The sequence below is a fragment of the Aptenodytes patagonicus genome, chromosome 11 (genome assembly GCF_965638725.1).
Source record: "Aptenodytes patagonicus chromosome 11, bAptPat1.pri.cur, whole genome shotgun sequence".
Taxonomy (NCBI): Eukaryota; Metazoa; Chordata; class Aves; order Sphenisciformes; family Spheniscidae; genus Aptenodytes; species Aptenodytes patagonicus.
Genome location: NC_134959.1, coordinates 2,469,197 through 2,496,398, shown reverse-complemented (window position 1 = coordinate 2,496,398; position 27,202 = coordinate 2,469,197). Strand labels below are relative to the sequence as shown.

General features: G+C 36.4%; 1 protein-coding gene across 3 annotated transcripts in view; it reads left to right on the top strand.

Annotated features, from left to right (window-relative positions):
• The window catches only part of BANP (BTG3 associated nuclear protein), a 153,523-nt gene that overhangs the window by 26,993 nt on the left and 99,328 nt on the right, over positions 1-27,202 (top strand). For all 3 annotated transcript variants that reach the window (XM_076348951.1, XM_076348952.1, XM_076348953.1), the window contains exons 5-7: positions 9,536-9,658; positions 10,426-10,601; positions 24,017-24,256. In XM_076348951.1, coding sequence (XP_076205066.1) covers positions 9,536-9,658; positions 10,426-10,601; positions 24,017-24,256 — 539 coding nt within the window. The remainder of the gene's footprint in view (positions 1-9,535; positions 9,659-10,425; positions 10,602-24,016; positions 24,257-27,202) is intronic.

The following is a 27,202-nucleotide window of genomic DNA, read 5'->3' as shown; positions in this document are numbered from 1 at the left end:
TTCCATTATTGTTGCATTAAGATATTGAGGAGCCAAGTGTTTAGTAATTTGTTGTTGGGATTTGATAAATTCAGAAACAATGTATAACTTCCAGATAGCATTTAGGTTGAGAGTGCAAGGTCAGTTATGGAATTAAAATAACAATTTAATACCAGCATTTCATCTATGTTTTGGAGTGTTCAATAATTCATGCATGTATGGGATGGAACTTAATCTATAAAACTTTAAACTGACCAAGATTTGAACTGTGTTGATTCATTCTCCCAAGTCCAATTTTTCTTAAGTTAATGGTTTCTGATGAAATATCGTTTATAATAGTCCAATGATTCAAATGAGAGCCTAGCAAGTAGCAGCTGATAACTTATGTCTGAGAAATGGATGCAAAATGTGTGGCTTGGATCTTTTTAATTATGGTGGTAGTGTTTAAAATGTACCTGTGAGGCTTGAAACACTAGAAATAATCTTTTAGAAAGATATAATTTTGAATTCTTAAATATAATGCTAGCTAAGATTTTCAGCAATATACACTGAAAATAAAGACTTAGGTAATAAACTTCCTTCAAGTTTTAGACAAAGGTTTCAGTCTTGTAGATGTGTTACAAGGCTTAATATTTTACTTTTGCCAGGTAATCATGCAGTAAGTTTTCCTGGTTGTTACTCTTAGCCCATGACAAATGTGAAATCCTTTAAATTAGGAGGTTTAAAGCATCGGAAGTAATTTGTGCTTGCTCTGAACCACATGTCGGTAAACAGTTTATTTATTCCCACTTGGCTAATACACAGGAACTTTTTTCTGCGTCTGAGACCTTAGTGAATCCTCTTATTTTCATTTGGTAAAGAAAACCGTATGTGAAAGTTATGGCACCAAAACCAGAAATGCAGTTGTGTGAAGTCCCTTGTGGTGCAATATCTTGCTATTCACAATAGTAAGCTAAGAAACGAGAGAACTGAATGTGCACAGAATTTGCCCCTTGTGCCAAGACATTTTAGAAATCAACATCCTTTAATTGTAAGGGTATCTGAGGATGAAAAAGAGAGGCGTACATGGGGATCAAAAAGGCTTTGAGTTTTATACCCATTCTAGGGGGACATTTACTAGTATAATTAGTATCTAAGAACATTTAAAACCAATTATAGTAGTATTAAAATGTGGGTTAACCTACCCCCTTGCGAAATCCCATAAGGTCATATTAGATTAATTCTGGGGAAAGCAGAACATTTACTTTAATTCTATGGTTCTGTGAGCATAGCCAGCTATTGCATTCGAGAAATAAATGTAAAGGGTGCATGACTTGAAATTTGGTTCAGGACAAATGCCTTCATACGGCTCATGCTTTTCCTTTTGCCTAAATAAACAATTGAATAGAATTATTGTGTTTAATGAAAGTGGAGAGTTTTTACCTCGTGAATGTTGTAAAATGGATGAAAATTATTATTAGGATTATATTTTAGTGCAACTCTAAAAATCTTAATATATTTGAAGCAGTGCACTGGATTGTGGAAGCATGTGTTACTATGTATTTTAAGAAGTAATTTATCAAGGATATAATAAACAGAAGGGGGCAGAAAAGCTTTATATATTCATTTGGATTCCAGTTTTGAGAATTTAAATATTTTTAATGTTACAGTCTCTGGAGATGCTTGGGAGTTTGAAAATCCAGCAGTAAGAGCATTCCCTGGAAACTTTTCCTGTAAGTTGGGGTATTTAGTTCTGCGACTACAACAAAACAAATGAATGAACAGGAGAGCAGCTAATCAATTTGTGATTAAAGGGGGCAAGTCTTCATCTTCCTTTGGAAATGACAGAAATTTGTGTTTAAAAATAATTTGTATACCAGTTTACACCAGATTAAAGTACCAGTAATACTATTTTTAAAAGTTGCAAAAAGAACTGGGCTTGCTACTTATGGAAAATAATACGTAGTAGTATAGTTTTAAAAGAAATAATCTACAGTGTTTTTGGAGAGTCCTAGTTTTACTTTAAGCAAGGTGGAAAAGAGCTATAGATGGATTCAGAGCTTCAAAAGGATGAAACAGAAACATCTAGCAAGGTCTCGGCAAGGTTGGTAAAATGGCAGAGAGCCAGTCTTCCATCTGCTTTATTTGGCAGCAGATGCTATTTAACTGATACATTTCCAAACGTAAAAAACACACTGTTTGGAATCTGAATGTCTTTCCAAACAGAATTTTTCCTTTTTGTGGAACTGTATGTTTTTGCATATCTTTAGCTCAATCTCTTTGTTCCATATTGAAGGGTGGAGTATGAGACAGGAAATCTGCTCCTAATAACTTTTAAAATTGTATTCTTTGTAAAAAGTGAAGAGTGGTGTTTCTTTAACATCCCTTCAGGGTATATGGAAATTAAAGATTCAGTACCAGCTCTCAGAGTAGCAGCATCCTTGGCCTTTCTATAAAAGTGTGTGTGCGGTGGCAAGTGTACATAACTGGTTGGGTAATTATGAAAAGCAAGAAAAACAGATGCATGATGGAAATTATTTACAAACTGGCTCTGTAAGAGCTGTGTGTTTGGGTTCTGTTTGCAGAAACCAATGTTGTATTTATTTGCAGTTTGTTATCTGGTGACCATCGAGGCTTCAGATACTGTAACTAGTGTCTTGAAAGCCAGTGCATAATGCTGCTTCCTTCACCTCAAAACTTCTAGTGCCACATAAGTCAGACTTTTGCTGATATTGGAATTTGTAAGAAAATTTGGAAAATAAATCTAGAAGTAGCTAGTTGTATAATAAAGGATTCAAAATCTTTACTTTTGTTTCACACAGTGTTTTCTAAACGTATAGCAATTTCTATTTTGGTACTAAGGCTGTGGTAGATCATTTCATTCATAGTAGCTGTGTTCAAGATCAGTCAAGTCTACGTATTTTGTTATAGAAAATGACTGTCCATCCCTTATAGATCAGCCTTTCTCATTTCATGTTTAATACAATCTCCAGTAGGCTGCAGTACTACTACTTATCTAGTTCAGGAAGTTAAGGCTCAAAGAAAGGTAACAGCTGTAAATGTCTTTCTATACTGTCTGAATAAAAGATATCTTTGCTGTTGTTTTTTTGAGTACATTTGTCTTTAAAGGGGCTTGTATTAACCTGTTAATTAGAAGTCATGACCTGTCCTTTTCTTGTCCATAATCAAAAGTAGAAGACTAATAATTAATGCCATTTCTGTTACGGTGTTTTTCAGTCCTAGTTATGTTGCTGGCACATGGCCTGGATGGACTGGTGTTTGCTGCTTTTGTGTATCTGCTTAGGCCAAAAGGTTCTTCGGAGACTGTTTCACTGTGCATTTAATTTTTACGGAGTTCCAGTTGTTTGAAATAAAAGAAATAGTTTTGTGGTTTTCTTGGTTTGTTTGTGTGTTGTTGTTTGTTTGTTTGTTTGTTTTTAAACAGAGTATGAAGTTGCTTGTGTACCCATACAGGTGTTGTAAAATCCCTGAAGTAACAAGCTTGACTTTTTAAGTGGTAGGTTCTTTGGGTCACTTGTGTTATCTGGCTGTTGGTTAGCTGGTGAACTAGTTGGAAATGGGTGTTGTCATTTATGAATGATTACACTTGATTGTACAGGTGCATTTAGCTTTTCTCAGAGCAGAATAATCTACAACAGATTTTAACACTTTTAAAATTGGTTGATAAAATTGGTCTTAAAGCTAGTAATTCATGTCTTTCTGATTGTCAGCCAATTCAGAGGCTCTCTCTGTAGGTAAGGCTGCGTACAATAAACTATATAGATATATTTTGTAACTTGGAAAATGTCTGGCTCTTACTTATTTGAGCTGAAACTTTGATGTTAGATGTTCTTAAACTGTTAACAGTATGTTTTAATAAATGCTGCATTTGCTTTATCTTTATTATAAATTGATTACAGCTTTCTCAGTTTTCAGATCCATGAATCTCTTTCCAGTGATGGCTGGTGTACTTTGGCTTGTCTTTTTACAGGACCTAGTCATTAGTGCTGTCTTTATAATGTCTGCTCTTACATGATGTTCCAGATGCAAAGAATCCAAAGATAATTTTTGATGACTGAGCCCTTACTGAAAATGATGGATAACACTGCTGCTTTTCTGGCAATTGGCTGTGACTAGGTGAATGCCACAGTTTAGGGACATTAAAACTTTAACTGTTCAAGTGCCCACACAGCTCTCTACCCTATAGCAGGTGTCCCACTGGTCTTCATCGTGGTGAATGGTTTGCTTGTTGGCAAGTTTGCTCTCTCCTGGGAGGTGAGGAGCTGCATTCATTTTTTTGGCATAAATCCAATGTAATTTTTGTGTATGCTTTGCCAGTTTGTGGTTTTGTTCATGTATACCATAGTGTAAATTCGTAAGTCAGTTTTCTCATTCCTATTTGGATAGGGAATCTTAACTGTATGTGCAGAAGGCAAAGGAAGCAGGTGGTCATCAAGAGGAAGGAGCATTTTAACATTATCTTCCTAAATAGCGATGAAAAGATCCACAGAGTGGCTGTTCTTACAGATAAACGCAAGTGTTAGTGAAAGATGATAAAGCAAAAAAAAGTAAGGAAGACACCACACTTCTAAGATGGTATTTTTTTCTGTATCATTTGAAAAACTTAAATTTCCTTCATGGTAGGGTTAATTGTAATATTCCTCCAGAGCCCCCACACATGCATGAGCTATACATTTAAGTCTTCATATTCGTCCCCAGCAGTAAACTGGAAAATACTAGAGTTCAAGGTCTCTTTCCCAGACTTGTTTTCCTTAAGGCTGTGTTTGGCTGGAGACCCTTAGTACAAGCAGTCTGCCAGCAGTAACTCCAACTCCTGCCTTCCTGATCTCCTCTCTCTCTGCATCTCCTAATGCGTACACTAGAGGAAGATGAGAATGATATCCTCAGGAGCCCTGCCTTCCAGATAAGCAGCACACACTGCGTGGGCGTTGTAGTGACCACAAAGTATTATATAGACAGGAAACAGCGGTTCACGTGGGTGTGGCTAGCTGAATGTCTCTAAGCCAAGCTCTGTCTCCGAGCTCTTATTTACCTATTTGCAGATGTTCACATGTGCAAAGGAGGCTCAGAAATGGTCTAAACAGAGGACTCTCTTCTTCCTTTAACTGGCTGAGCACTGCTATAAATAATCCATTAACTGGTCTGTATTAGTGGGTCTAGGAAAACAAGAAGAATAACTTCTTGTCTGAAAATTTCAGTCTGAGTTTTTCCACAAGTAATTTTCATCCATTTGCAGAAACGCTTTTGATCTTGTACCTTGTGGAAGATAGAAATGTCAGTTAGTTCCTTTCGCTTTATTTTTCTCTCTTTCTAAATGAAAACCTCATCTGGGAAGAGGAGGAGATGATGGTCCTGGTATTGCCAAAAGTTCTTTTATGTCATTGGCTGCATTGTGTGATTGACAGGTTATTGGCAATGAAAAACCAACAGTTAAGACTAACGATCATATCTGACTCACACGTTTTCCATACTGAAAATTACCTTTGGCAGCAATTTTCTTATGCAAAATATAGAATATCCTTTTAGATTTAAAAAAAACGGCAGAGGCTAAATATGCATGCTTGAAAATCATTATCTGGCATGTTATTTTTTTAGAAATTCTTTCACCTGTAATTTAACAGATTATTTGGTAAACTGCATTTAAAAAGAACTCCCCAAATATAATAATAATATCTGTAGGTTGCATGCATTTTAAATTTTTTACTAAGTTGTGTCCAAGAATAGGCAAATTGCAGAACCAGTCTCTCGAAGTTCTAATGCTTATGGGGAAAGGAATATGTGAACACAAATGGAAAGTACTGAAGCCTACGCAACAACACTGGGTTTGTGAAGCACTCCCCCTGACCCCTCTTAATAGTTTCTTTCCATCTTCTCCATGAGTATAGTGCTGGCAGCGCTCACAGAGAGAACTGCTTCATTTGGGATCCGAGTGAATATCAGAAGCTTTCCTCCTTCTTCATGATTTTTGTTTTCTGTGTTTTAGTACATAACTAATGATTAAAGTTGATTCATCTTCAGTATGAGATGTACAGACTGAAAAAAGAAATTAGAATAATCTAGTATGGGGATGCACTAGTCTGTAATAAGTTTTAATGATTTCCTCTGATGGATTTTTGTCAGGTTCGCCCAATATTTTGACTTACATAGAATTCCTTGTTTGATTTTGTGCATATTCAGCAGATTTCTTATTGTTGTCTCTTTAAAATAAATAAATCTGAAAACAGAGAATACAACATCTCACAGGAAAGTTAATGGGAAGCACATTCCCATATCTGCAGGGAATCTTGTGGATATCCGTCTCTTCTGTGTACAAATTGGAGTCTAAGACAATCCTCTGAAACTCTCTCTTTTTCAAGCATAATGGCACCTTTTTGTATTGGTCCCAATTGTTATTTTCTTTTTCTTCCAGATAAGTAACTGCTCAAGTTTCACAACACCATCTCTGAAAAATTTCTGCCTCATGATTCCTCATTGTCAGAATTTGTCAGCAAATTCTGTAGCCATTCTTGTTCCATGTAGAACATGGACCAGAATTGTAGTTTCTTGGTTAACATTTATGACATTTTGAATGGAAAGGTTACCTCATCCTCCTCATGCAGACTGCTTTTGAAAGCACCATCCTTCAGGAGTTAAGCATTAAACATCATAAATTCCTTCTCCTTTAAGACTGAAAAAGAACTGAGTGAGTTTTACTGGGGTCTTTATGTTAGTAGACACAGAACACAGAAATAATCTTTTACCCAACATTAATGATTCCTGGTAATAGACAAGAAACTTCATTCAGTTACTTTCAAACTAGATGTAGAGTTCCTACTCAGGCAGGTTAATCACAGAGAAAGGTTAATTGGTGGTTGTAGATTTGTTGTGCTGCGTTAAACGTTTCCAAATGCTTATTTTAGCTGTTCTCTACCACTGTGCTTTCTGTGTGACTGTTTTCTCTTCAAACTGCTTTGTAGAGTCTTTGAGTCCTTACAACTTGATAACAGTTCATTTCCAAATGTAAAACAATTGATGGACAATTTGGTGGTAGCTGTGGCTTGTTACGGAGGTTTTCCTTGTGTACGTGGTGTCTGTTTTTGCCTTTGTGCTGTATAGCCAGGAAAATACGTGTCAGTAAAATGGTATGTTTAGTTAGTGGCTCCTCCCAAAACAACTGTGAAGGTAGATTTTTCCTGCCGATTATCCACTCTGCTGACTGGGAAAAGTTAATTCTTAGAGAGGAGCCAGTGTTTTCATGGGTGTTTGTTTAGGGATAAATTTGAAAAAAAGCTTATGCATTGAAGTAAGCAAGCTTGAACGTACATTGACGCATTGAAGAGGGGATGAATCTGTGCTGGTGGGTTGTATAAAAGTATTTCCTTATTCTAAATTTGCTTAAATTAGCTATATGCCATCCGGCTCACTCTCTAGACTGTCTTCCTTAAAAATGAATATTCTTTAATAAAAAAAAAAAAGGTAACCCCCCCCCCAACCTCTTCCTTATTTTATGTCAAGTTTTAGTGCTAAGACTCTTTCAAATATAAACTTAATAGGAGCAAAATCCTAAGGACTTTATAAATGTAATTTTATTGCATTTATCTCTACAGCTGAAATTAATTATTCAGTGTGTTCATTAAAAATAAGCTTTGGTAAGTGACATTTTAAACAGGCATTCAGAAGTGATTGCAAGAAAGATGGTGATAAAGAACAGTGTCTAAAAGGAAGCGTAAAATTCTTGAACATTTTAAACTAGCCTGTAAAAACTTCAAATGTAGCTGTTTGGACAATTTGGGAAATGTAACGAGAACACGTATTGCTGCTAGACTGGGGGACTGCCAACGTTGCCATGGATCGGTATTTTATCAAGTATTTGGTGTGGTTTTTTAAAACATGCAGTGCTGGCATTGAGAAAATAGAAGTTGTCATTTTTTTTTTAAATAAGAAATGTGTGGGTGTTTTTCCTCTTGATAATGAAGAAAATTTTGAAAAGGTGACTATGAAAGCATCATAAACCCTTATGCTCTAGATAGCAATTAAAAAAAGCCAACAGAAACCCCCCATTTATTGCTTAATACAATTCGAACTTCACATACACATGAAAAGCTATAGTACACTCTGTACTTGTCTATGATTAGACAAACATCTTCCAGAGCTTCTCAAGGTTTGCAATCCAACAAATCATTGGCAGTCCATGAGGAATCCCATTTGTTCCTAGCAACAGATGCAATTACTGTAAGAGGGAGGCAGAGCATTAGGCCCTGGGGCTTTTTGTATCCAAAAAACCTGTGGTCAACCATTTTATCTGTGCCAAAGTTGAGATCCATTTATTGTTAGCTCTTATGACAGTTTCTTATCTTCTCTTTAGGTCTTAATGATGGATATTGTAGTGCTTAAAATTTTATATGGACACATGAATATTCAAGCAAGCAGGCACTGTATTGCAGCTGGAATAAACAGAGTTGCTGTCATCAGATTTGTTTAATTTGTGTTTCAACAATTAGCCAAGGAATACAGTTAGGAAAAATAAATGACCATCAGTCATGTTTGAGATGTTGGACCAGTAAAAACAATAGCGGAAGCAAAGAGAAAGGAGAAGGCCTTCTCTGTCACTAAACCACAAATTTTCTTCTAAGTTCTCTCCTTAAGTTTACCATGAGCACAGTGGAAACAGTCTCAAATATCAAAACCATGCCTTAGAATATTGAGTAATGGTGTGGGACTAATGTTAATAATCTCTGAAACCAAATTAAATGATAAGCTGCATGCTGGAGACAATTCTTTACTTCATATTTACTTTTGTATTATGGTGTAGACTTAGTGTGTTTTTCTATGCAACACTTCTCTAGTTATTTCCTTCTACATTGTCATCATAAGTGATAGAGAAGGCTTTCTGGTTTCTCACACGCTAAATGCTTTTCTGTTGTTTGTTTTAGATTTTTTTTTTGTATGTGAAATGCACACAAGAAGTAGTTTAGTCTTGTCATTATTTAAAGTTACAGTCTGTCCCTGTTCTGCTCTCATGCCCCTAGTACCACTCTCGTCTCCCTGCCCTCCACAAGCCCCCAGCCCTGGAAGACAATACGTGCTTTTTAACTAAGCCCATCATCCAATTTTGCAATAAATACTTCTACATTTTTTTTTCCTAGGAATTAGCCTACTGAAAATGGTGTATTACCATGTAAGCTGGCCATAGTATCTCTGAAAACGATCACTCTCAGACTTTTCAAAACAAGAATTTGGTGGCTCTTTGGAGCTGTGATGTACAGACTTCCTCCTGTGTATCTTGAGATGACGAATTCTTTATCGCTTTGCCAGGGGTCGTGGACTTTTATATAATTCCATTGAAGCCATCTGTCCTCTGAAAAAATTTGAGTACTTGAAATGGTACAGATGTAAAATTTGATGGATTATCAGCTTTAGCATTTGATACATAACCACGATGCTGGGAGAAAGAGCTAGGCTTAGAGGCAGTCTCTGTTTTTAAGTAGAGTATTTAAACCATAAGACTGTGTTAATGTATTATTTATAAGGTTTGCTCCTTTACATTCCATTTTCCTCTCTGATTTTTCTCTTGTAGTGTTGTCCCTCAGACCACAGTAATACTGAACAACGACCGGCAGAATTCAATTGTAGCCAAGATGGTTGGGCAGGAAGAGCCATTGAGCAGAACAGCGGATTCTCTGGAAAATATCCTTAGCAAGTTAGTAGCAGTTACGGGAATCCTCCCCCTTCGTGCCCTCCTTTGACAGATCAATATCAGTCTCTGCAGCAATTTGAAGTGCAAAATGAGGAATGTTCTAGGTAATAGTGGGGGAAAAACATTGAACCGGTACTTGAATATTTTATCAGGCTGACAGTTCTGCCTAGGGAAACCTCGTATCAGCGGTAAAGGTACAGAGCAATGCTTCACTCTTGATGGGGAGAGAACATCTTGGAGAATCTGGGATTAGTTCCATGCTAGTTGACAGCTGACAGTTGAAAGGAGGAGTGCCCATAGCTACATATTTTTTACATGGATGTGCGATCACTTGGCAACATGCCAAGAGCCTGTATTTAACCAACTGAAGGAGGATTATGCAGCAGCCCAGGAAGGCTTGTTAGAATTTGTACTGTCTAAAGCAAATTTTAAATTAAGTGGAACTGAAGATGCTGGGTAGAAAACGTTCTTAAAGAATATGTTTTTATAAATCATTTAAATATTTTTTGTTTTGCGCATTGGGCCTAGACTTTTCCATTGATGCAAATTTAGAAAGTGCGCATCTAAAATTTTTTATTTCTTCTGCTATTTTCTTCCATTTTATTTTGCTGGATAGCTCTGAGTTATAAACAGGAGTAGGCTTGTTTAAAGGAGTATGCTTTTATAATACATTTAATTTTGTCAATTAGTGTTTTTAATTCCCTTATAATGATGCTATTCCTGATTAAGGATTGTGTTTTCCCAAAGTTACGTACTTTTCTTTTCCATAGTGCTGTTCCTGGACGTAGGCAGAACACCATAGTGGTGAAAGTTCCAGGGCATGACGATAGTCACAATGAAGACGGAGAGAGTGGCTCTGAGGCCAGTGACTCAGTTTCCAACAGTGGACAATTAGGAAGCCAAAGTATTGGGAACAATGTCACGCTTATTACGCTGAACTCTGAAGGTATGCTGATCTAACTATAAGGTTACTTGAGCAAAGTAAATGTGGTGATGGAATGAACTAAGATTCAACTGGAAGCTTCAGAGATCATATCATGGGTCCAACCTTGAATTGTTAGGCAGTACAGCAAGCATCAGATAGGAGTGAATGAATCTGAATGAATCATTTGGTTGTTTGGTGTGTGTTTGGCTTTTTTTTTCCCCCATTTTTACTAGTTTTACAGGCAGAACAGCTAATGAAAATTACTTGTAAAATTTAAGTATGCCCCACTATAGCAGTGTAGCTTTATATTTTAAACCCTTTAAATTAAAACATGCAACCTGCAGGATTTCCCATCACCAAGTTGAAATACTGTTTCAGAACAATAAATGCCTTCTCTGGGAAGTAATACCTACTAGTCCAGCTCCTCCTGTAACTTATTATGCCAGTCCACTTGTGTAATTCTTGTGAATGTAAAATAGTTATTTTAGCAACTGTAAACGATTTTTATAAGGAAATTCATATTAAAAACAGACTGTTAACAGTGTAATGTCAGATTTTTCTGAAAATTCTTTGTCTTGGACACAGAAATCTAAGAATTTTAGGTTAGTCTTATAAAGATATTCTATTTTATCTGGTTGGAAATATTGAAATGAATGTTAGTTGCTGTATTTTAATCACAAACAGGATTATATAAGGGACACTGAGTTTTAGGTGAAAATAACATGATAAATTATGTTTTATGATTAGTTTGAAAGTATCGGTGATTTTTTTATGCAGATGTAATTTGAATCCTAGACTTCAATTTAATAATTTTCCTAATTACTTTTTAAAACATATTTATTGAACATTTACTTGTGTTATTCTGGATGTGGTAGTTCGTATTTACATTCATGTACCAGGAAGAATAAGGTACTTCAGGAAATCGTTGCAGCAGAATGCACTTAGGAGGTGACCTTGGTACTTAAGAGGTAAATGTGTTGTCTTTTTGATCTCTAACACTGAAACAGAAGGACTCTAATTTAGGAGTGATTCAGTTTCTTCAGCATGATCTCCAGCCATTGGTAAAAGCATGTTGAGTGTGAACAGGTTAGGATACAATTAGGGGTAAGGAATAATTCAAGATAGCCTGAAACTGAGTATTTAAGAGTGCATTCAAAGATTTCAGAACTAACAGTTCAATGAGATGCTTTAAAACTTTGATGCTTAGAAAACTTCAGAAGTCAGTCTACTGAAAGTGTCACGCACCAAAGATTGTTTCTGAAAGTGTTGTTCTAAGGCATTTGAACCTAGGATTCTTTGACTTTCATGGATACTCATACAACATATGCATATTAGAAAGAGCTTTTAGGTTCTGTCCTGTAAGTACGTTGTGACACAGAGTTGCTTCCAAAGGGTATTTCTTTTTGGGTCAATGGGGAATTAAAGGAGACTGAGGCTGTCTGAGGAGTTCCTCTCAAAAAAAATGATCGGATTGCAGATAGTGCTGATATTTCAATGTGAAAATACATATAAAATGTACTCTTTGTGGAGTCTGTTAATATTTCATACAGCTTTGTGTCAGCTATGCCAGGAACAAAGTTTCTAACATCAGGAGGGTATTTGTTGTGTAATGCCCTTTTTGACTTGGTGGTTTGGCACAGATTTGCACAGACAAATGTGATGTTGGCCTTTTATGCCATTGTTGTATATGTAAATTTTGAAGAAACAGCTAATCCATTAATGTCTTCAGATCTGATTTTCTTCAGACATTTAGAACACTCATCCATTAAAAATCTCTCTGAGATTGATGAATGCTTTGAGAATCAGATTAGTAATCCCCCACACCTACCTCTTCTTGCCCTTGTGAAGAGGAGAGAGGACCGCTTGCACAGAAGGAATGCTAAGCAAACTAGCCTGCAGTGTGTCACAGAAATTAAATTATTAATAAAGGAAGTGATGAAGAATAATAGGTCTGTTGTGCAGACTCATTTTCTTCAGCAGTAAAAGGCAAAAGTTACAGCACCCATCAGCTTGCTTTCATCGTCTGTGAAAGAATTCTGAGTTGCTCAAAGGAATCTCAATTGATTGTAAAATATGCGGGGCCAAGAATGGTGTACTTCAGCCCTTATGGACTGAGACTAAACAACAGGTTTTCAGTATGACTCCCATCTGTCTTATTGTGTCCGGAAAGCAAAAATAAACTGTGTTTATAGTTGGGCTTTAGCTGACTTTGGATATGGCATTGACCTGTGGATATTTTCAGAATTTAGTTAGTAGATTTATATAAAGGCGTTGTTTGCTCTCTGCTGGCTGTTTTCAAAGAGCATTTAATCATGTATGGTAGTTTAAAAAAATTAGTGTTACTGCCTTTCTATTCCAGAAAAATAATTATACAGAAGCATGGAGCCCAGTTCCTGGTTCCAATAATGGTCTAGAATAAGGGGGAGGGGGGGGGGGGGGTGTGTTGCCGACTGAACACTGTGACTTTATTTGATCTTCAGTTGTATATTACTCTTTTTGCATGTGCAGAAAGGCATGTTCTCTCTCTTCTTTGAGCAACAGTTACTTGATTCGTTCTTTTGCTTTTCAGAAAACTGAAAGTGTTCATCCATTTTACAGATGCAGTTAATAGTCTGCAAAGTGTTGATTTTAACATGTAGTATTTATGAACTGAAAGCACCTAGAGATGCTGAATCTATAATTTTTGTGAAATTTTATGAACTTTTTCCAAATTTCACTTTGGAATAATTAATGTCCTTTCACGTGGGAATGATAGAAATATCAACACCTGATGTATTCATTGAACTGCAGTTCTAAAAGTGATGTTCATCAAGTAATCTTGCACAATTGACGATAAAACCCAGCAAGAATAGAATTGTTCAGTATTGAATTACCAGTGTAAAATCAAATTAAAACAGGCCAGAAGGCTTACTAGTAAGTGACTTAATATTTTTATTAATGTCATATTTTTGGCAGAGAAAATATCAAGTGTATCCTTATTCAGCCAACTAAGAAATAGTGCTTTTTCATTTAACTTGTAATTTTACCCCACAGATATTAATAACTGTCAAAAGCGATTAGTCTGTTGTTGTTTTGAATGCATATGTTAGTGTGTCTTTTCTACTCTAACTTTGTTGCAGCCCAAGTGGATCTTCTGGGGAAACTAGAGAAGAGCAGTTGGTATCGGTGTATAAACAGTAGTGTAAGTTTATAACCACATGCTTTAGATGTAAAATTACTTTCCTACAAATGGGAGGATAATTTAATACTAAGATCAAAGCTCAAAACTCTGTTTTACCAAACTTCCCTTATAAGAAGATACCTTCCTCCAGAAACACTGTTTGAATGCCACTGATCCTCCCGGAGTTTAAATGGGGAAGGGACATCAGCTTAAAACTGATTAACTGACTCTTTGGTTTCTGGAGATCTGGATTGGAGCCTTCATTTAAATCCTAAGTAAAAAAATGTTTATATTTTTTTTTACTGTACTGAAACAAGGTACTGAATGAAGAAGCCCAGGTGTGACCCACTACTGAACTCACATTTGAGTAGCAGTGAAAAAGCAGAAAGGTCTTAGAACAGCAAACATACAACCTACCAAATAAAACTGTGTCCAAGCTGCTCTATTCTGGTAATTTAAACTGCTCAAGCAATGCTATAAAGTTAATTGTAAGCGCGGTCTCTAAGGTCTAATTGACTTAATCATCGCCCATCTCTTCTCTCTTTATTTTTCTGATTTAGGAAAAAATCTCCTCCTTGTATTTTTAACACAATACATTAATGATGTTTAAAAAGGTCCTCACTTTAACCAAGAGTCATTGTTTCAAACCAGAGATCTTTTTGTTGTATAATTAGCTTAGTTATAATCTTAGCTAAGAAGTTCTGATTTGGAAGAGCTTTTGGAGAGCTCCTCTGACAGTTGTGAAACTGTCCTTACCCACAGCGCGCTTAACTAAATAAATCTCCAGTCTGGTTAACCTTTCTTTTCTCTTTCTCCCTCCGTCTTTTGAAACATCAAAGCTCTGTAGGTAACTCCTGCATTGTGGTAGAAATGCAGCTAAGCAGTTTACATCAGGAGGTACTGCTTTGTGTTTTCATATAAACGTTTTCTTTCTGAAGTGTGGCTTTTAGAAGTTTGAAGTACCCAGCTGTTCCCATGCTTTTTAGAAGTCTTTTGTGTAGTAGTTATTCTCTGAATACATGAACATGTCTGTTTTAGCAGAAATGTTTTCTGGAGGAAAGAAAACACCAAACATGAGTTATAGCATGACCAGTCAAACTTATAAACAAACCATTTTACTGTGTGAGTATCTAAGAATTTGGGTAGAGGCTGGTTTTCTGAAAAGTAATGTTTTTGGCTGTGTTCTCCTGAGGCACTGTATGCTTTTTCTTTAACCTGGAGGAAACCTGTGTTTAAAAACATAGGGAACTTTTCTTGTTCGTTGTCCTCTTCTCCCCTCATCCCCGCCAGCATGGATTACACATCTTTCTCGTTTAATGGATAAGAAACACACATTTATCACTAAGAAGTGTTTAAAGTAAACGTCAACAATTGATAGATGTGTTTTTGCTCTTTTAAAAGTCCACTTAATTTTGACGTGAATGTTTTTTTACCGTAGTTTTGGAGAACAGCATACACTCAGTTTGAACAAAGTTGTGCTTTTTTTTATCTTGAACTTTTTAATTAGGCTTAAAAATGATGAGTTGATTAATGAAGAACATCATCATTTGGGCCTTGTGTCTATGTACGTTATTTTTGTAATAAACAGTTGTAGATCTTCAGAAACTGTTACAAAAAACTTGTTTGTCCATTTGCGTTTGTGAGGATTTAGTTGCTATATGTGTTAAGTGGTTTATAATGCAGTGACTCTTATCCATCTGTTCAGCTGTGATGGGAATGGAGTTGATATTTCTCTCAGGTATATTGAAGCTGTGCAGAATTATGTGATGTAAATGTCATGGGCACCTTCCAACTTTGTAGAGTTCACTGTATTATGCAAAGCAAAGATAGCACAGGAAGAGATGTCATTAATTTCACTCATGTGGTTTTGGAGTGGGAGAGCCATTAAGTTTTATATACTAAACATGCTGAAATATTTTTTTTTTCTTAATAGTTGCGTGGGAGTTTGTGTGCTAAATGAAGTGATGGCACTGTTCTATTTTCCTCTTCAGTTTTCAGATATTGTACTTCTCGCACTTTCAGGGTGGTAATAGAAGGAAAAGTTTAGACTGTTTAGTTATTTTTGTTTAGACTGTTAAGTTATTTTGAGGAGACTATTTTTCTGTGCTTTCCAGAATTCTTGTACGTTTATAAAGGTCTGTAGACTCTGAATTGGATTTCACCAACCTAAAATGCTACAGCTGATATATACTGTCCTTCTTGCACAGAACTTAATTTGCGAATCGATTCTTTAGGCCTTCGTATCTCTGAAGATATCGGTACTAGTTGATTATGTGGTAAGTAAGGCCTCGTGTATAGTCTCTGTTCATGACAGCTTTCATCCTAACACTGTTGCGTTCTTTCGGATTTTGCCTTCCCCTGCAAAAAATAATACCGTGAAGAACATTAGATCCACACTAGTTTTAAATTACAGAAGTTTTAAACCTATGTTATTAAGTACCTATATTGTTTTCTGACTTTAATGAATTCTCTCGTACTGGTATGTGGCTGTAATCCTGTCAAGGGTTGGTTTTCAATTGACTAAGCTATAACCTGGCAGCCATTCATGCTCACCACAAATCCGTTAGAAAATATTCTGACATTCTCAAATATATTTGTCTAAACTTTTTAACTGAAGAGTTTTAGCATTAGACGAAGAAAAGCAAGTTGCAGTAACTATGAACAAATAAGTTTTGGTAAGAATGGTGAGTAGATTTTCAAATGATCAGTGCTTAAAAGGAACCTTTTATGTTCTTAATAGATAACATCTGAGGTGAAAATAACGCTCTTTCGTCCAGGCTCCAGTTACCTCCCATCTTATTTACTGTAAGGCCTCCTCTCTGGCCTTATATTCAGAAAGCTGTTACAAATATGATTTGCCAAACTTGTCATTTTAAGCCCATCATCTTCTTGCATCCCTTTCCCTACTCCATGGCACCCTTGTTATGAAGGAAGACCTTGTCCTTTGCCATCTCCCAGTCACTGTTGAGAGTTCCTCAGCCGTAGATGACAGGTTTCCTTGCTTGTAAAGTTTTCACAGAGACTTTTATGCTTTCTTCTACTTCCTTGGGAGGAAATCCTCATAACTATATATATACATCACTGTCCATGATACTTGCTTTTGTCTTTTCTCATGGTGTTTACTTAAAACTTACCAAAGTTAAGATACCTTTTTTTCCCTAAGATACTTTCTTTAAGATACTCTTTCTTTTGGTGATGCCTACCATCTCAATGTGTGTTGTCACCTGCCTGCCTCTCTGTAATCCACCTATTGTCTCCTGCCTTATTCTTGGATTGTAAAATAGCTGGGTAAGGTTGTTATATTTGTTCTGTACTTACATAGTACCTTCCGCAACACTTGATTCTGATTTAAGAGTTTTACACTCTTGGATTTATAGGAAACAGTCAAAAAGTGTGGCTTGTTGCTTACTTGTGATTTCTCATTTGTTGGGTAAACTGCTTGGAATTCATGTATAAAAGATCACACTTAATTCATAAAGAACTCTTTCTGATAAGCCTTGAGCTTGCACTGAATAACAGTTTCAGAATTTTACATTGTTAAGTACTGTTTTACCAAGAAACGTGTGCAAAGAGCAGAAAGCAAGGAATAGAGAATATCCAAATATATTTACTAATTTTTTTGATAAATTAGTTTTTGCTGTGGTCAGGCAGTTTTGTGTTTCCTCTGAAGGTGTTGAATTTTATTTTGAAAAACTTTACAAGAACTTGCTCTTCAAAATTTCACATTAGAATATTGGTAAAAACAGAATTTGCTTTTTTTTAATGCAGCTTATGTACAGAAAAAATAGTAACTTAAGCGGCTGCTTCAATTTAGCTCAACAAAGCTCAGATGTTGAATACTTACTGTTCAACTAAAGAATAAGCTATCTAAAGGCACTGTGATTATACTTGCACACCTCTAGGAGATACGATGAGAGCGTTATTTTGCTTAATACTAGATATACTTTCAAGATATGAGGGGCTTCAAGATGTAAGGAATATTATAATAATACTGTTCTTACACATATTCAGTATATGGTAACATTTAAAATATTTAATCTGTGACTTACTGTACAAACAAGAGGAGCATCTGTTCCTAAAACATTAATGCACATCATGTTATCCTTTTAAATCTTTCACAATAGAGTTACTGTCCTATCTTTAATATGGAAGGAAAAAAAAAAAGGCAGGACCTCTCATCTTTGTGGTATAAGAATGTCCCGTTCAGCATTACTATGCTGCTTTAAAAGCAGATATTTTAAAAAATGTCTATGCTAAAGCCAAGACTTTGAAATTACTGAGAAAGAAACAGATTGTCCTTAGTATCTCCCAAGTACGTGAAATGCTCTTGAACAGCGCTCCATGAAAGCTGTTTTTAAGTGATATAAATAAAATGGCAAGATCCATTGATTTAGAATTTGGTTCAGTGAACTTTACACTTGATATCCTGACGTATGATGTTTGGCACCATATGATAGTTTCCTATCACATCTGCTTTCTCTGCGTTCCTTTTACTGCATTTTAAGACTATAAAAAAAATATAGAATTAGAAATGTAAACATGTATTTTTTGAGAAGATAAGGGAAAATCGGTCTACATAGTGTGTTAATTAAAGGATGAATAATATTTTTTCCAAATGAAACTGTTTAGTCACATATTGTCTCTTCAGCTTTGCATCTGAAACAGTCATTTTACAATACTAGTATTAAATAGTGCTCAACTTGCTTTCCAAATGTGAATCCAAGCAGCTATTTGTACGTGGCCCAGACTTATCTGTCCACAGGATTTTCCAGTTCACTGTAAGATCAAATCTCGCATGTTATATGATCATTTGCAGCACTTTGCTTTTCCTGCCAAGCTCCTTATGACCAGATACAGACAGCGAGAATGAACTTCTAAATAGCAAACTTTTTGTATCTTAAAACAATACATGTAGCTGATGTGAAGACACTGATGAGACTTCAAGAGCTTCAGTGACTTGTTAAAGCCAAAGAAAACTATAGAAATTGAATTGCTTTGAGTTTTGTGTTGGTTTGTTTGTTTTTTTTTTTTTTTAAATTATTGGGAGCAAACAAATGAACAATGGTTTCTTCCAGGTATCTGTCACAGTGATGTTTGGAATTAACAGTCTGGTCCACTGTGTAAAGTTAAATATAACAAAAAGGCAATAAACAAGAAAGTGGGGAAAATCTAAATTAGAAATCTCATTTTTCTGTCATGAAACACATTTTCTAAGGGTTTAAAAAGTCATCTAAGTCCACAGATTTTAATTTTCTCAATTTTATCTGGAATTTTTTTAGCTGATTGTTTTAAATTACGGATGATCACATTGTCCTCATTTTCTACTTCTGTTGAATAAATTCCATGGCCTTCCATGAGTCATAAAGTAAGTGAATCTCCTCTTTCTCTCATGGATTTAACTATATACTAAAACTGAGGCCTTATTTTTAACAAACAAGTAATCTCACTGATGTTATGCTGAGACTTCTATGCACACCCTAGTACTTGCTGAGACAAGTATGCTTTGGTACTGCATGCTCATATATGTTCTTTCATGCTGTGTTGTCTGTCAGACAACTGAAGAAACCATGAGTGCAGGATGTATTTTCAGAATATCTCGCGTGGTGTACCGGTCCTCTAACCTCAGGGGCTTAGAAGTTAACTGGAACTGCGTATCTGTTAGCCAAATCCTTTGTGCTGTACAGAAGATTATACTTGGAGCATGAGATTCTTCTGGCTATCTTTCTTTTATATTTACATGGAAATTAAACCTTTTTTCCCCATGAGAAGAGTCAAGCGAAAAACTCCAGTTCTGTGTCAAGGGTTTCTGATGTTTGTGGACGTGTGCGTGTGTTGTATGCTTCCTTTTGCCAGAACTCCCAGTGTCTTAACTGCTTTTTGTGGTGGGAGGAGGTTTTGGTGAGTATAGCTTTAAAGCTAGTTCTTTAACCTTTCTTTTAGCACAAGCTTTAAATCACATTGCTAGATTTGTAGGTTAACTTACAGCCTGATTGTCGCTCTGTTCCTTATATGTAATGATTGTTAGTTAATAAAGTCAGTGCTCTGTAGTCTCTGTCAGTTAATCACCACCGCTGTGAACTCTTGCAGGGGCAAAGGACTCGGGCTAATTGACAGATGTTTATTTAAAAAGATGATGTTGAATCTTCTACACATCAGTCAAAATAGTATGTAATTTCTCTAGAAATGGGGGTTTATTTTTGTAGGTTAGGATTTTTTTTTTAAGGTTAATTCCTCTTTCTGCCTTTGTATTGCAGCTACCAGTTGTTTTTCTCTGCTGCAAAAGCCAGATTTGCACCCGGCCTTGTTAGTAAAATAAACCCAACTACTCGGAATCATGGAACATGTTAATTCAAGTGTTTATGTGGGCAGGTGTTTCCTTTTGTTTTTCCTTGTTTTAAAGGAGTGATTGACAGCACCTCGCGAGAGGGCAGAGCCTAGCTTTGCTTCTAGTCTTACTGCTGATGCTCACATGTCAAACTGGGGGAGTGTATCCCAATGGAAAGACGTGAGTAACAGTTAAGTCTCTCTCATCTCCCCGGGTGGGAAAACACGTACACACATCGAGAGTGAGTCTGAAAGCCGCGGTGACTCTTGTCTGGTTTTTGTTCTCTTGACATAGGTTTTCTTGATACTAACCTTAAAGCTCGCTCAGCCTGTTTCCATAGAAATGCTTGTTTGCGCAGCAGCCCCAGCCACCTCTCGTCTTCTCGCACGTCCTTGCCGAAACAGAGGAATGGTCAGCTGTGTTGTGAGATAAAAGAAATGGACTTAATACAGTAAAAAAGATTTGAAAACAGCATTGAAAAGCAAACTAGTTCTGGATTCAGCAGAATGGAGATAAAGGGAAATTTTCTGATCTCTAAAAAAACATTGAAGAGGAGCTAGAAATTAGTCTGTCTGTCATTGAAATGAGCTTCTGAGTACAGAGAGGAAATCAGATAAAAATGTCAGGACTTTAACACTGGAAGTAGAAATGATCAAGAGCCACTTCTCTGATGATATAATATTTGGTGTAAAGAAACTCAAGGAAGTACCTTTCCACGTAGCATTCAAAATGCAGCAAGGCCATTAGGAAAATTAAGGAAAGGAAAATACTTCAGGGCAAAACAAAAAAGGTGCGTGATTAACTGAGTTACAGATGAGTGTGTGCATTTATGCTTCATTATTTTTAAGAAGAGTGTTCTTTGACTGTATTCTTCCTCCCCAACCCTTCACATGTTATTTGTGTTTTGGTAGCCTTTAAGGAATAGAAGAAACTGTGTGTGGTTGTACAGTGCCTAGTGGGGTCCTGACTCGGTATCTGGCTATTGCAATGTAGGTACTAAATAACTTGATTCATCTAGATTCTATCTAGATACTACATATAATGCCTGATAATACGCGTAAAGAACCATTTCAGTAAGCATAAAAGGATGTTTGAGCGCTAGGAGCTTCAAATGATGCAGCTTTAGCCAATAGTGTTTATGTACTTCATTGTTCAGAGAGAACTTCCATCAAACTCTGCCTTTTTTTCCTCTTTCGTTATTCAGTCTGTCTTTTCCCATACCACACCACTTGTTCAGAGCAGTTCTGCCTCCCTCATAACTGGCACTATACTTCCTCTTTTCACCAGTTTTTTGTGTGCCAATCTCATCACATTTGCTCTATGCAAAGTGCCAGATGTGTTGGCAGGCCGGTAGGAATTATTTTTATCTACGATAAGGAACGGTTTAGCTTTTGTGCCCTCAAGTAGCTGCAGTAAGACAGTGTCATGTTTAACTTTAGTCAGGTAAGTTCCACTTAATGCAAAATGATTATAAAGCAAATTCCCTTTCTGTTGAAGCTTTTAAAGCAGGAGGAAAATGCAAGAGATGATTTAATGTGGGGCATGTGTTCATAGGTCAGAATAACAAGATAGTGTCTTTTTTCCAGGCTGTTAGCAATAAAAGAACAGTTGCACATGGTAAAAAACAGTATGTTCTAGACTCCGTGCCAGTAAAAAAAAAAAAAAAAAGATTATTTTGCGAATTGGAAAAAATCTTTGGTTCATGTAGGTTGATAGCATTTGTTAAACAAGACTGCAGGTGAAAGGTGTTCCATAAGTAGTAATAACTGTAACAGCAATTCAGTGAACTGGTAAGGCAGTAAGGTTTTGATAGGATGTAGAATCCTTTACTCAGGCTTCCTAGAATTTCTTTGAAAAAACTTTCACATTAATCCAGAGATGTTTTTGCTTTGCCAGCTCTGCCCAAATTTTTATAAAACAGTCAATTTATCTTCAGGAACAGACTGTTGTTTTCCCTGATAATGTTAACCAGACTTGTGGTGAGGCCAGCCACAGTGGCATTCAAAACAAGTCATAATTAATATGAACCACCTTATTTTTCAGATGGCACCTGGTACTGTGAGCAGAAAACAGCTAGTGTGCCCTGTTACGTAGTTCAGCATAAAAAGTAAGGTTCAAGTAAAATATACACTTGCAATTTTTTATATATAAAAATATATTCAGAGCAGAGCATGAAGTTCTGATTTCAACAGAAAAAAGTTTGAGGGACTAGCTGCTGCGTACATCAGCAATAAATATTTTTCCTTAGAAATTATTATAGTTGATAATCTGATGTTTATAATGATATATCAGTATTGCATAATCTAACGTTTGCTTCATCCTGTCATTATTCATTGCAGTAAACTTGCATCTGACATGTGGTATGACTCAACCCAAAGGTCATGTTGGAAAAGTATTTTTTAGTGTTTGAGTTGCTTTTATGTTATATTTTACTGCATACTTTTGGCTTGATGTCTAGTAAAAGGCAGGCTGCTTAACCTATGCCAGTACTTGGAAATAAAGATGCTGCTTGCTCAGGGGTCCTGTTCAATGTGAAAAGGATATGCTCATCCGTCTGAACTCCGTCACCCTACCTTGTGACTAGAAGGGTTATGGAAACCAGGAATTTGTGACTTTGTATATACCATGACATTCTAAAGACGTTTAATGAAAGATAAATCATGTAGTTGAATGACTTGTTCACATTTTTACCATTCTGAAGGGGTGTGAAACAACGATGAAATACTATAAAGCTCTAGCATGGAAGGGCTGAGTGACTCCTAAGTCAGGAAGCTTTGTTTTACTCCACAGAGTTGAGCAAACATAGAAATCAAATCCAAATGGTCTGTGTCAGTAAACATTGAAATAGCGCTGGAATGTTGTTCTATCCAGTTCTTATTAGCATTGTCAAGATTTGTACTGGAAATTTTGTTTTTATCTGGAGTGAGAGTCTCACCCTAGATCCTGTGTTGCATCCTCCACTTCAGCAGGGATTGGTCGTCCTTAGGAGCTCTGTTCTAGTTTCTGGTTAGTCTTGAATCCACTGACTTTTGGCATTGTCTGCAAAGATTAATTTCCAGTGAGGGCTTAGTATTCCTCTTAAAATGAATAGGTTTTTTTCCTGCCAACTGAGGGGCTGAGACAGAAATCAAAACCCTCTTTATATACAAAACGTGTGTGTTTATACACAAGAGAAGTTAGGTATAGTTCTTCTACTAATGCCCTTGTACTTGAATAGAAGGGAAGATTCACTTGGCAGATGATTAGTGATTGATTCATTATCTTTATGCTGGGCCTGTTCCTTGGTAAACTGTGTGTTTAGGAAATAATGTAGACTACTGGCTGGTAAATTTGAAGAAAGACCAAAATTTTGATTGGGATCTCTGGCTACATTTTGAATGATTGTCGTTGCTTGAAATACTCTTTTTAAGTGATTATTTAAGTTACTACTCACTATTGATTATAATTTCTTAAATTTATAATCTTGGTTAGACTCTTCTAAATCTGATGCTTTTGGGGAAAAATGTGGTTCAAAGCTGTTAGCTTCCTGAAATTAGCTGTACTTTAAGAACAGTGTGGGGTTGCAGTAATCTTCATTTTTAGGGGATGACTAACTTGATGAATGAGAACACTGTGAATACAGTATGCTCTTTCAGCTGTTGGCCTCTAGTATGAGACATTTCAAAATTCTGAGAGCGAGTTAGGCATCTGGACTGGTTGCACCAGTTCCTCGTGTAGGCCAGAACATTAACGGCAGTAACTTTTACTCACCATTGGTGTGGATTTGAGAATAACTTTTTATCTGTAGCAAATCTTGCGAGCCTATTAGTCGTGCTAAGTTTTAAAGAAGTTTATGGAGACTACAAAGAGAACTGGAAGAGCTCATGATAACTTAGGAAATGTTGACTGTAACTTGAACCTGGCTGTCTCATTCTGTGCCACAATTAGAATTTCCACAATCTCTGTTTTTAGAGGATTACCCCAATGGGACATGGCTCGGAGATGAAAATAATCCTGAGATGCGGGTCCGTTGCCCCATCACCCCTGCTGACATGCTGCACATCAGCACGAACTGCCGCACAGCCGAGAAGATGGCACTGACATTGCTCGATTATCTCTTCCATCGGGAAATTCAGGCCATCTCCAACCTTTCGGGCCAGGGGAAGCATGGGAAGAAGCAACTTGATCCTCTCATGATTTATGGAATTCGCTGTGAGTATAATACTGAAGCTTTTGAATTTGTACTGTGTAGATAAGGCAGAAACTGTCTGCTACTTGCAGTTAAACTACGTTTTGTAAGAATGGAGTATGTATTGTTGCCAGACAGATGTTTTGTTAGCTTTTGTTTACGAAGGAATCCTAATGGGCTGGTTTAATTTAGTTTGTTGTGGGTGTTCACCAGAAATTCCTTGGTTTTGAAATCTGAATTCAGATTTCTTTGCAACTACCAGCTGTGAGCGCACCAAGAGTAGTAAATATCGGAGAAATATTACTTTCTCAGATAATGGAACAAATACTAAAACAGATTACACAAATTTAAATATTGTCCAAGTGTTCAAAACAGTATGGTCTTGAATCTTAGTTTTTTACTTCCCGTTTATGTGTATTATTTCAAAAGACTTGCTGACATTGAGATGGAAGAAATTTGCAATCTCTACTAAAGGAGAGATTAAATATCATAAAGTCTGTGGATTCGTAACAGGAATGCGTATGATGCTAATGTACTTCTGTCAGCTCCAGTGTGCTTGAGTCTTTTGGTTATTAAAGCCATTATGCAGTAATGAACAGATATTACTTATACTGAAGATGCAATTTTTGTCAATTTAAAAGGAATCAAATGTGTTTTGCATATAGAATATAGTAGGCATAGCCACTATATTGAGTGAAGAAGAACCTGGACATACGCATCTTGCTCTGATACAGTGACTTCTCGTAGAGGATTACTCAGTGAATACGTTGAGGACAGCCAAGTCTGTTCCATGCGCTATGGTGTAAATATTTTCCAGAAAAGGAGGTGGGTGAAGGCCTCTCAAACAGCCAAGCATCTGACACAAGTGTTACAGCTCTTGTGTGATACCTTTGCTATGCATGTAAAGAGGAAACAAATTTAAATGTTAGTCTGGAATTGAGAGTCTAAAAATGACCAGCTTTACTAATTGAACTAGATTTTAATATACCAGTGGATCTCACTGTTAAAAGATTCTTTGTAGTCACATCTTATGTAGGTCACCAATGGATTAGTAGAGTGGGAATAATTTGCTATACTAGAGCGTTTTGTATGGAATTGCCAATTTGAAGTGCCAATTAAGGCTTAAGAACATAGCCAGAGAGAGCTTATTTTGAATGGTGTTTGAAGAATTTGATGTTTTGTTTTTATGCTTCTGTTAGGGCAATGTGTTTGATAGTTACACGGAAGAAAATGTGAAGAACGTTTGATAATGAGACTGCTGTGCTTTCTTTACATTGAACCGAGCTGAGGAAATACAGTCCTATTGACCTGCTTTTGTTTCTAGTAACTTGCTGGCTGTCTCAGGGAAATTGATAGGCAAAACTAACCCATTCAGTTTGCTGCATTAGGCCAATTTTTGTCTCGTTATATACCTGAAGCAGAAGACTTCAGGCTTCTACTGCAAATACATTAAATATGTATTTTTAAGGGAGATTATGATTCAAAGTAATTTTGATCTCCAAAACCTTTTTATCTATTGATCTCATCAATGTAAATGACCTTGTTCCATTGTGTTTTTAAAACTTAGATTTTTGTTGACACTAGTTTTTAGAAACATGAAGAAATGAATCTTGCTCCAATGTTAAAGCAAGTCACTAGCAACCCTTTTCCCCATCGCTTAAATCTGTGAGCACAAATCAAACAAGGAAATTTATAACTATTCATGTAGGAAGAACAGGTTTTTGGAAATGTGAGCATGGGGAAGGAATGTGCTCATGTGAATGAATGCTCAAGCTAGGGATTATGTCATTTCTATGAGGCATTCTGACCATGAAGAAATTGGATTATAGAAGTGATCCCTGCAGTTGGAAAAGGTCTGCAATGGCAGAAAAGTGACAGCAGTGGATCATAAGCAGCTGCATTCTGAACACTGGGCACAGAAACCACTGTCTGTGTCTTCGATGTCATAAGCACGGTTCGGAAGGTTTGGGATCCAGGTGTCTGAAACATATCTTTATTTCTTCTTCATGTTGACTAGTGTTGCTTTCTTTTGGGAACCAGTCCATAACAACCTAGGGATTGTGTATGCCTTCTGGAAAAAATACACCCCGTGTGAATCTGACCAGAGTTTGCTTTTTTGGGTACCTAAATGTTAATGGTTATTGAGATTCGCTATCAGCAATGACAAAGAATCCTGTGGCAACAAATGACGAAAATGCATGTAAACTTGATGAAGCAGCAAATTTAACAGTTACAACATTGGTCCAGAAATGATGATTTCATGTAATAACCTAATATGTCATCGCTGTGAATAATTAAGTTGAAATGAAATTTCATTTCAGTAGCCTGTTTATGAATTTGCTGTGATGTGAGTGAGCGTATGGATGACTCATAACTCTCGAGGATGAGATTCTGGCCATGTTCAGTTCAGTGGCAGAACTCCTGTTGAGTGCAGCTGTGCCACAATTTCATCCCTAATATTTGTCAGAGAGGTACTGGGAAGAGCCCTGCCATGCCATACCCACTTTGCTTTACCAGTCCACAGGCCATCTGTTTTTTACTGGTGAAGTGTTGTTCCATGAAAACTACCAAAAACTGAGTGCAGCGCTAGCATGGGAACTAAATTAGGTTGTTGTCCTAACAATGTGGTTTGCTTCTGCTCTGAGCAGTAATACTTTGATGCATTATTTTAAACTTAAATGAAAAATCTAATGTCATCAGCCTCGCATTTGCCAGTTATAGCTAGAAAAGCTCAAGCCGATATAAAGGATTTTATTTTTCCTTTTGTTTCAAGCTTCTTAAAGTTTGTCAGTGGAAAGATATTGCTTCCTTTCTTTTTCTAGGAGCAAAAGAAAACACCAACCAAATCTGTATTTAATAGAGAGAATATTTTGTGTAATATGCAGAAACTATTGAAAATGAAGAGATGTATGTTTATTAAAAACTCTTGATATACTGCTTAGGGTTTACCGCAAGAGAGATGAAAGTTT